Source organism: Hevea brasiliensis, chromosome 18, assembly GCF_030052815.1.
Source record: "Hevea brasiliensis isolate MT/VB/25A 57/8 chromosome 18, ASM3005281v1, whole genome shotgun sequence".
Classification (NCBI taxonomy): Eukaryota; Viridiplantae; Streptophyta; class Magnoliopsida; order Malpighiales; family Euphorbiaceae; genus Hevea; species Hevea brasiliensis.
In genome coordinates, this window is record NC_079510.1 from 4,453,196 (window position 1) to 4,464,645 (window position 11,450).

Sequence of the window (11,450 nt, forward strand, 5' to 3'; positions counted from 1 at the left end):
TCAAATCACTCTCATAGGCAACTTTTCAATACTCAAGGGATTTGGCAAAAGAATTTAATGCATGATGCATGATTCCTAAAAATGAGTAATGCATTAACTAAATGGAGGAAGTCTATTTGTATGCAATGTGTACAATTTCTAAGTGATGTATAATATGTGTGTAAATGTGTTATGTATATGTATGTGTGGATGTATATGTAAAATATTTACAATATATGTAAATGAAATGGGATGAGATGTTCCTATACTCAAAATGTGAAAAATGAAGCAAAAATCAAAATGTGCACCCCCAAACTCAAAATTAGATATTGTCCTCAATGTCTCAAGCAGTGTCTTATAAAAACTCAAAGCAAAGGGAATAACCAGGATTAGTGAAATTTAAGAGCAAAAAGAAAGAGTTACCTGGTATAGAGCAGATGAGAATTCAAGATATAATGGGGATGCATAAGAAGCTGCACAGGTTATGCAGAGTAAAGTGCTGTCCAAAACAGGTGCATAAGTCGTGTGGTTCTGCATGAGTGGCAATAAGGACTGCACAGGCTATGCAAAATATTTGCATAAGAGGATTCACAGCCTGTGCAGTTTATTCAAAAGGAAAATGGGTGTCGAAAACAAATTTTGATTTGAACAGGACATGTGTAAAACTGCATAAGGGGAGAATGAGTGTGCATAACTTATGCACTCTCTTATGCAGGTTTTGGTGGAAGATAAAGAGTGTGAAAAACTGATTATGCAAGTGTGCATAGCTTATGCGCTGACTTATGCAAGTTTCGGCTAAAAATGGAAGTGTAGGAATTGTGGTCATGCAAGAGTGCATAAGCCGTGCACTCTCCTTATGCAAGTCTCGGCATGTTTTTTTTTTTTTTTTTTTTTTTTGGAGAGTGTGGTCATGCGGAAGTGCATAAGTTATGCACTCTCCTTATGCAAGTCTCGGCAAGTTTTGGTTTTCAGAATTTGTGGTTATGCGGAAATGCATAAGTTATGCACTCTCCTTATGCAAGTCTCGGCAGGTTTTAACTTTTAGAGAGTGTGGTTATGCGGAAGTGCATAAGTTATGCACTCTACTTATGCACCTCTCGGCAGGTTTTGGAATTCAGAGTTGATGGTCATGCGGAAGTGCATAAGTTATGCACTCTCCTTATGCACCTCTCGGCAAGTTTTGGAATTCAGGGTTGGTGGTTATGCGGAAGTGCATAAGTTATGCACACTGCTTATGCACCTCTCGGCAGGTTTTGGAATTCAGAATTGATGGTCATGCGGAAGTGCATAAGTTATGCACTCTCCTTATGCACCTCTCGGCAAGTTTTGGAATTCAGGGTTGGTGGTTATGCAGAAGTGCATAAGTCATGCACCCTCCTTATGCAGGTCTCGGCAGATTTTGGTGTTTGGAAAATGTGGTCATGCAGTTGTGCATAAGCTATGCACTCTGCTTATGCACCTCTGGGTAGGTTTTGAAATTTTGGGTTGGTGGTCATGCAGTTGTGCATAAGTCATGCACTCTGCTTATGCAGGTCTCGGCAAGTTTTGGGATTCAGAGTCTTTGGTTATGCAGAAGTGCATAAGCTATGCACTTTGCTTATGCACCTCTCGGCAGGTTTTGATTTTTGGAGAGTTCGGTCATGCGGAAGTGCATAAGTTATGCACTCCTCTTATGCAGATTTCGGCAGAGAGAGAAAATGCAGGATTTGAAGTCATGCAAATGTGCATAAGTCATGCACACACTTATGCAAGTCTCGGCAGATATGAAATTTGACAAAAATATGGCTATGCAGAGTTGCATAAGCTATGCACTCTCCTTATGCAGTTTGCAACAGGGATGAAAATGGCAAGAATTGTGGTTATGCAGAGTTGCATAAGCTATGCAGTTGCTTATGCACAATTCAACAAGATTGAGATTACAATGGAAAATGATTTGCAAGTGTGAAAAATACCCTAGAATGAAGAAATATAATTCTATGAAGCATAAATCATGAGAAATTGTCATAAAAAACACATTAGTATATACAAAGTCCATCAAAATTGCATCACACAAGCTTGTAGAAGTAAATCCTGCATAAAAGGCCTTTGTGAACCATGCCATTTCAACTCAAATTCTGTAAAATCAACCTTTAGCACATTAAGACTCAACAAAATCTGCATAAAGTTGCATTTTTCCACAAATGAGAAATGACTCCCCAAGTTATGCCAAGAAAATGCAGCATATCCACCTTGAATCTCATAACCCAAATAAGTTCAAAACTGCAAAAATGACTCACTTACCACCATATTAACATTATAAGCACAAATACTTAAAAGTTACACACCCAACCTCACCAAGAACATAAGTCATCTGCTGCAGACCCTTCCTTGCTGCAAAATGTCATTTTTTTCTCTGCATAAACCAGATAGCAACCCTGCACAGGTTATGCAGTAAAAATCAATCAATTTTGGGAGAGTTGAAGGACAAAATTTCAGGTTAAGAATCACTCCCCAGCAGTTCACCAACCTTCCTCCATTGAAATACATCTACAAGGGACAAGATTCAACAATGTCAAAAATTGAATTTGGGGAAATTTAAGATAAAAAACAAAAGCAATGAAAATAAAAGTAAATCAGCAAAAGCAAAATAAAAGGACTTGGGATGCCTCCCAAGAGGGCTAATTTATAGTCCTTAGCTGGACTTTTTATGCATTTCATGGTGGCTGGAATTGGAATTTATTGCCTCTGTTTCCAATAGGTGCTTCAATGAATCTATACTTCATTTTCTTTCCATCACATGAGAAGATCCTTGTTGCTTTGTCTAAAAATCCGACCATTTCTTTCTTGACAACCTTTGGTGCATCTTTTTCTTTGAGAGATGGTTGCTTTACTTCACTTTTTTCCACTTGCTCAACTTGAAAGATTGGTGCCATAGGACAAGGTGGATTACTATTCAAATCTTGTGCAAATGCAGCCTCTTTTGGATTTTCATCATTGATACTCCCTTCATGGATAAGACAACTTTCAAGAGAAGCCTTCGGATAGCTCTTTCTAAAGTGCTCTTTTACTAACTCATCAACTATATCAATTCTCAAACAAGAGTCTACATCTTCATGTTGCTTCTTCTTATCATTGCCAATGTTGAAGACTAAATGATCCTCTCCGACTCTGAGAGTAAGCTTTTCACCTTTCACGTCAATCAAAGCACCAGCTGTAGCTAGGAAAGGCCTCCCCAAAATGATTGGCATATGAGAATCCTCTTCCATGCCCAAAATGACAAAGTCAACAGGTATATAGAACTTCCCAACCTTCAGAGGCACATTCTCCAAAATCCCTTCAGGATACTTAATTGATCTCACCAATCAAGAGAAATGTGGGTTGGCTTAAGATCTCCCATATTGAGCTTCTCATAAATGGAGAGGGGCATAAGGCTAACACTAGCCCCTAAATCACATAAAGCTTTTACAGAACATGATTCCTCAATGTGGCATGGAATTGAAAAACTCCATGGATCCTTGAGCTTTGGAGGAAGTTTCCTTTGGAGGATAGCACTGCATTCCTCAGTTAAGGCTACAGTCTCATAATCTTCAAGTCTTCTTTTGTTTGAGAGAATTTCTTTCAAAAACTTAGCATAATAAGGCATTTGGGAAAGAGCATCAATAAAAGGCACATTTATATATAGCTTCTTCAAAACCTCTAAGAACTTCCCAAATTGCTTATCAAGCTTGGCTTTTTGAAATCTCTGTGGAAAGGGAAGTTGTGGCTTGTAAGGCTCTGGAGGTATGTATTTCTATTCTTTCTCTTTTCTTGCACTCTCTTTCTTTTCACTCTCTTGTTTTTCATTTTCATCAATATCTTCCTCATTTTCTCTCTTCTCACTTTTTTCACTCTTCTCATTATGCACTATTTTACCACTTCTCAGTGTAATGGCATGACATTGCTCTCTTGGGTTTTCCGGTTGACTTGGAAGTTTTCCAAAAGACTTGGTACCTGAGGAAGATGCTTGTTGTGCAATCTGATTTTCCAATATTCTATTATGTGTTTGCATCTGTTCTAGCCTTGCTTTCATCTCTCTCATCTCCTCATCATGCTTAGTTTGGTTAGCAAGAATCTGTTGTAATAAAGCTTCTGTGGTGGAACTTTGTTCTTGCTGTTTTGGTAGAGGATTCATATTTTTCTGCTGAAAATTAGGCAATGGTTGCCTATTTTGCTGATATGGAATTCCTTGTTGCTGTTGTGGTTGAAAATTCTGATTTGGAACTTGACTTTGCTGATTTCCCCATGAAAAGTTGGGATGATTCCTCCAAGTTGGATTATAAGTTTGAGAGTAAGGATTCCCCATTTGTTTGTTTCCATAATTGCCAACATATGCAGCTTGCTCTCCATAGTCTACTCCACAGCTAGTAGTTCCCTCTGCATAAGCAACTTGTTGTGAACTTCCAGATGATGATGATGAACTAACCAACATACTCAAATCTTCCATCTTCTTAGCCAAGACATTTGTAAGTGCATCAAACTTTGCATTGATCATGTTGAATGGATCAAGATCATACATTCCAGCAGCTTGCCTCTTTTGAGTTGGAGCTGGTCCTCTTGGACTACTCCAAAGATGAGTATTCTTTGCAATTTTCTCCAATAGCTCATAAGCTTCATCTTCATGCTTTATAATAAATTCTCCTCCTATTTGAGCATCAATAATCCCTCTAATTGCAGGAGTAACATTTGTGTAGAAATTCTGGTTTATCATCCATTTCGGAATGGCATGATGTGGGCATTGTCTCTCTAATTCCTTCCATCTCATCCATGACTCATAAAGAGTTTCATCTTCTCTTGGTCTGAAAGCTGTCATTTGATTCCTCAGTTCTTGAGTTTTTCCAGGTGGAAAGTATTGTGCAAGAAATGCATCAGTGAGTTGCTCCCAATTTGTAATGGAGTTGTGAGGTAAAGAATCAAGCCAATCCAATGCTCTATCTTTCAAAGAGAATGGGAATAGCTTCAATCTTGCTGCATCATCAGATACTCCAGGTTGTTTTTGCATGTCACAGATCATAGCAAACTTCTTCAGATGTGTGTGCAGATTTTCAGAAGGATGTCCTCCAAATTGAGAATTCTGAATCATTTGAAGAACTCCAAAATCCATCTTGTAACTATTTGTATCAATTCTTGGTCTTGCTATGCTTTCTCTCAAGTCATCAAAATGAGGAAAAGCATGATCCATCATACTTCCCCTAGGCAGATTAGCATTTACAACTTCTTCACCATGGGCTGCATTTTCATTGTTTCTATCATTTCCAGCATTACCAACACCAATTCTAATTCTTTCATCAGCCATGTCTGCTTCTAATTCAGTTTCTCTCAAAGCTTCTTTTCTTTTTCTGGTTTCTTTCTTGTTGGCTTTACAGAATTTCTCAATTTCAGGATTGAACAATAAGGATGTGTCACTTGTGCTTCTAGCTCTTCTCATAAAAGATTAAGAGTACCTGAAAAAAAAAAAGAACAAACAAACACAAAATGAAAAGATAACAAAAAAAATATGAACAACTAAAATAATAAAGAATTCAATCTTAAACAAACAACTCCCCGGCAACGGCGCCAAAAAACTTGATGTGTCCCTACCGCAAGTGCACGGGTCGTACAAGTAATATAGAAAAGATATCGTTCCCACGAGGAGTTGTGTTAATGATTGAATTTTTGATATAAAAAGTTGACTAAATTGAACTATTTTTGAAATTAAAGCAATGAATTGATGGGTATTGGAGTATGAAATCTATATGTGCAAAATTAATAATCTATCCAACAATGTATTAATTAAACTAAAATTGCATCAAATTGAAATAAGCAAGTTCAAGTAAGGCAAAATTTAAAATGGCAAGCAATTAAATTTGATTGGAAATTAACAATGATAAAAAGGCGATTCCGGAGTTCGGGATTTCATATTCGAGCTATTTTGGAATTTTAAATTGGTTATCCAATCTTGTGGGACTTACGGGTTTTAAGGAGATTAATTCTTAAATCCTTTGAATACCCTTTCGAGTGAGACAAAGAGTGCCTTAATTAATCTAATCCTACTTTCGTGGAGTTAGAGTTAATTAAGACCCATTAGGTTCTTTAATTAATCTGTGAATCCTCTTAATCCTTAGCCTATTTCTAGGTCTAAGTTAATTAAGTCCAGTTTCTTGATTATCTATCACAAGGCCTTCTCTTTTCGGTGCCTCAACCATGGATTAAGAACATAACTTAATGGGATCCTACACTAAGCATGTCATTAAGCACACAAGAAATGAATAAAACTCATTAAGGCCACAAAATATGGATTACCCAATCAAAATCCACAAAATATCTCAAATATTACAACCCTTACTCCAGAATCAAAATAAAACTACTCACTATCCATAATGCTTACAAGATATATTGAGTTTAAATGGAAATAAAGCTTTAATCTAAGCTAAGAAACAAGAAACTAAACATTAGAAATGTAGGAAAAATGTAAGGAAAGAAAGAAATTTGCAAATCTTGGTTGAAAATGGTGTGGAAGGTGAATGTGACCCTTCAGCTGCTGCCTCTCCTCTTCCTTTCCTTTTCTGCTCCTTTTTCTTCTCTCTCTAAAATGGGAAATGGGGCTATTTATAGCATTTTCTGACATGGAGCCCTAAAATGGTGTGTTTTAGGAGGAATTTTCTGAGAGAATCTTCTGCCAGCTCATTAATGAAACCTTTGTGGGACTGCATAAGTGGACTGCATAAGTTATGCAGTCCCTTATGCAGTTTTCGGCTGTTTCTGGTTCACTTATGCGAAACTGCATGACTTGGCGCATAGGTTATGCACAATTCCGTGAGATTGCATAAGGGAGGCGTGAATCTGCATAGGCTATGCACTCTCCTTATGCACAATTCGGCAGGTGTTGGACAGTGTTTCTTCTCCTTATGCAGATCTGCATAGCTTATGCGGCAAGTTATGCGCAATTTGGCCAATGCATATTTCAACTTTAAAACTTGTTTTTGACATCTTTGGCTGTAGAAGTTACTCCTCAATGGCAAAATTTCTTTTCAGTCCTTCAAAAACACCATTTTTCCTACAAAACAAAGTAAAAATTACAAATTAATCTATAATTGACAATTCTGAAAAACTAACTAATTAACTAATGAAATTAGCTAAAAGTGACTAATATGGTTATGAAATTAAACCTAAATGATTATGCAAAATGTATGCATCATATAGTAATAAGTTTGCATAGAAAACTAGTTGTCCCATGTTAAATGCTTCTATCACTAATCATGGATTTAAAATCTGCACTAGGTCATTCCAACTGATGACAAGGTGTGCATAAGTGATGATTTTTCAAGCTTCTCCAAAGCTGAGATCATTCTAATATAGTCATAAGTTTGCATATAAAACTAGTTGTCCCATGTTAAATGCTTCTATCGCTGATCATGGATTTAAAATCCGCACTAGTTCATTCCAGCTGATGACAAGGTGTGCATAAGTGATGATTTTTCAAGCTTTTCCAAGGCTGAGATCACTAAAATGCATGTTATATGCTGATATACAATTGGCCCTTTTCTCATACCTAATAATCAATATACTGATATGCAATGGTAAAAAATTACTTAAATGTTAAACTGCGTTTTCACTGAATACAGAGTCATCTTCTGTAATAGTAGTATGCAATACAAAAATCAGGAAGTGGCGTAATTAGGCCTAATTTCAGGCATTTGAAATGTACTTAAATGTAGCTTCATAACTTTCTGTTCATGTAGACTTGAATATTAATTTTTCCTTCCTGCCAGTCTCTTCTTTTTGGTCTTCTTCTTCTTCAAAAGCTGGATGCCTTAAAATAATATTCATTTTTTTGTTTGAGAAGTCTTCTAGAAATACATGCATGATCATGAGACAATCTTCAAATATTATATACATATTAATTTGATCATGGTTTCTCATTTTAGGAGAATGGATGCTTGTTGATAAATGTCTTGGTATTGCGTTAGTCAACCAATTTAACGTCAATGAGGTCTGTAAGTGTTTCATCCACTGGGGAACTGGAACAGTTAATCTGGAGCTGTGGTCTGAAGATAGGCCTGTTTCAAGGCACTCTCCTCTCATAATTTCCCATCAATATGAAGTTAGAGGAACCTCTTAGTTGCTTGTATTATCAATTGTACTTGTAAAACTTCTGTCAGAATAAGCTTTGTGCTATAACACTATGCAACTTGGAATTCTATTATACAACCAGAAACTGCTAAGTATGTGTGTGGAACTTTTGGGGATTACCCAAAGAGATTGCTTTATCTACAAACATTTGGATTTCTAGCATGTTTCTTTTTTCCCTGCTAATCTTTAATATGCTAATATTTAATATAAAATTATTTATTACTAGTTCATATCTGCTCCCACCAATTTCTGGTTAAATAATTTCATGGTATTTCCTAAAACTTGAAGCAGACTGTCAATAGATGTGATTTCAACCATAACTATTGTTACTCTGTGGGAGGAAGAAGATTGTTATGTTCTTAGGATTCTTTTCAAAGCTCATGTGTAGGGGAGTTCGATTCCGGTTCTACCTAAGAACTAGAATTCCATCTAAGAATCAGAATTGAATTCAAACTTTTATTTATTTATTTATTTTAATTTTTAGGAATTAGAATTGGAGGAAAAAATCAATTGTGGTTCTAGTTCTGTTTCAAGTAATTTGGGTACGTTTCAGTTCTAGTTTTGGTTCCATTTTGATTTCAATTTTGGTTTTAATTTCAGTTTCAAGCTCAGTTTTTGCACCTAAAATGATAACATTCTTGTCTTCATTTTAAAAGAATAAAAATAATATTAAATGCTAACATCAAAACAATAATGTTAATATATATATATATATATATATATATATATATATATATATCTTGAAAGTATATTATATTATCTTCTATCTATTTTTTAATTATATAGTCTTCTAAAAGAGACATATTAAATTATATGATTAGCATGTGATTTAGTCATATAATTAAGGACTATAAGGTAATTTAATGTATTTATGACTAAAATTATTAAAAAAATTTGAAAAATAAAAGATAATATTATATTATATACACTATGATTAAAGATAAATTAGATTATATACATATGGCATTTTTTTTTTTTTGAAAATAAATAAATTATTTTATTAGAACTAAGAAAAACTAAACAAAATAGGCCCGCACTAAACCAATCATCAGACTTCGCAGATACACCAAACTTAGGGCTCAAATGTTAAATGAAAAAACCAGCAAGCATCAAAGTAGAAGACATTAGAAAGAATGCTCGATGGCTCATGCCACGCGGTAAGATTAACGTATAGCAAAGCTGCCTTAACTAAACTATAAGCAGCCTTATTATCGTGTCTTTAAATCCAAACAAGGGACACACTAATCCCCTAAGACAATAGCAATTTACAATTTGAGATGAGCTCTCCAAATTCTGGCCAATCTTCTATATTCAATAGAATAGCAAAATGCACTTCCTTGCAATCAGTCACTACATTAATTACATATAAATATATATAATTTTATTGAAATTATATATATATATATAGTCCTTTTTTATTAAATTCTAATTCAATATAATTTCGATACGATTACAATTTGATTATTGATAAAGAATCAAAATGGAACCAAAATAATAAATATAAATTCAGTTTAGTACAGTTTGATTCTTATGGTAATAGTTTTTTTTGTTCTGGTATAGTTTGGTATGATTTTTCGAAACCCTAAGACCATGCACAACCTTTATATCAAATGATTCATAAGTTATAATAATTTTTTTATACAAATGTGTGTTAAATTTAATTACTTAAATTAAAATTTTAAAATTAATTTAATTAATCTTGAAGAATTAATATTCAATAAAAATAATTCTAACTTAATAAAAATGTTTTATAGATTTTAATATTTAAGTAGTTTTTTTATTTCTTAATTTAAATATATATTAACTGTAATTCAATATAAATAATTTATGGTGTTTAATATTTTTTAAATTATAAAAAAATTGTGATAAACAGTTAAATATTTATATTTTAATAAATATTAAATATTATAAATTAAGAATAAATATTTATACCTATATTGAAAAGAGTTCATATCTTAACAAAAATAAGAATTAAGACATTTTTTTCTTGCATCATGTAAAATTTATTTTATAGTATTATATTATAAATATAATATAAAATTTCTTTTATTTTTTATAAATAATATTTATATTTTATATTAAATATTATCCTTTAATGCCTTTATATTAAATATAACATAAAAAAATGCATAATATGAAAACAAAATTACAGAAATGCCCACAAATTGATTTAACACATTTAAAAGTAAGGATCGCTCCTCCTATCTCAGCCCTATGGAAGATCGAATATGTAGGGCTGGGTTGGTGGGAGGTGGGGTTCACTTACATGGATTTATTTCATTTTTTTTTATTTCAATTTATCACTATATAATATAAATTTATTTATTAAAAAATAAATTATAAATTACAAATATAGATTTTACACATAATCTTAATAATATATTAACATTTGTCTATTAAAATCATAATATTTAAATACATAAAAATAAATTAATTTTAATAAAATAATAAAAATATATTATATTCGGGGCGGGATATCTTCTCCTCACTCTACATCTACAACATCAGGGTCTGGAAAGGGTCAAGGAAAATTAATCAAGTGCGAGTTGAGTTGAGCTGGGTTTGACATCCCTATTACAACTTTACTAATGAGAATCAATCTATAATCTATATCTATAATCTATCTATCCATAATCTATAATTCTATAATCTATAAATATATAATATATAACTATGTGAAAGGAGGGGAGGAATATTGGCTTTACTCAAATTGCCCTTCATTATTTATAGTATTTACAATTATATTTTTTATTATTTAATTTAATTTTAGAGTTTATATAAATTTAAAATTTTCATTAGTTAAAATTTAATTATCTATATAATTTTAGAGTTTATATAAATCTAAAATTCTTAATCCTACTTGTATTTAAATTCTACTTAATTAAATTTTTATTATAATATAATTTACAATAAAATTTTATAAAACTACTTTCATGATTAATATTATTTACAAAAATAGAAAGTCTTTTATTTATATGAATAACTTTTTTAATGAATCTTAATGATTTTTATCTCTATCTTAATTATAATTATTCATTCAAAAATATTTTAATGCAATAATATTTAAATTTATGTAAAAAATATAATTTTTGTTAGCTAAATGTATGAATTTTTTTTATTAATTTTTTAAAGTTTTCTTTTAATTTAATTTCTTATAAGTCCATTAAAAAATATTTCATATAAATTAAATATATATTTTTAATTATAGATATATTTCTAAAATTCTTAATTATTATATTAATATATAATTAGTACATTTATTGATAAGCTATATATATATATGCAACAATGAAAAATATTATAAAAAATTAATATTCATTGATTTATAAAAAAAATATTTAATT

The 11,450-nt window shown here is 32.2% G+C and overlaps 1 protein-coding gene and 1 non-coding gene across 2 annotated transcripts in view; both read left to right on the forward strand.

Moving 5' to 3' along the window:
• The window catches only part of LOC110664062 (uncharacterized), a 42,025-nt gene extending 33,757 nt beyond the window's left edge, over positions 1–8,268 (forward strand). The window contains exon 23 of the mRNA XM_058141105.1: positions 7,902–8,268. Coding sequence (XP_057997088.1) covers positions 7,902–8,095 — 194 coding nt within the window. The 3' untranslated portion in view covers positions 8,096–8,268. The remainder of the gene's footprint in view (positions 1–7,901) is intronic.
• Positions 4,716–4,822, forward strand: LOC131176119 (small nucleolar RNA R71). Its single transcript, XR_009146247.1, has one exon. It is a non-coding gene; the product is annotated as a small nucleolar RNA R71 (small nucleolar RNA).
• Positions 8,269–11,450: the final 3,182 nt, after the last annotated feature.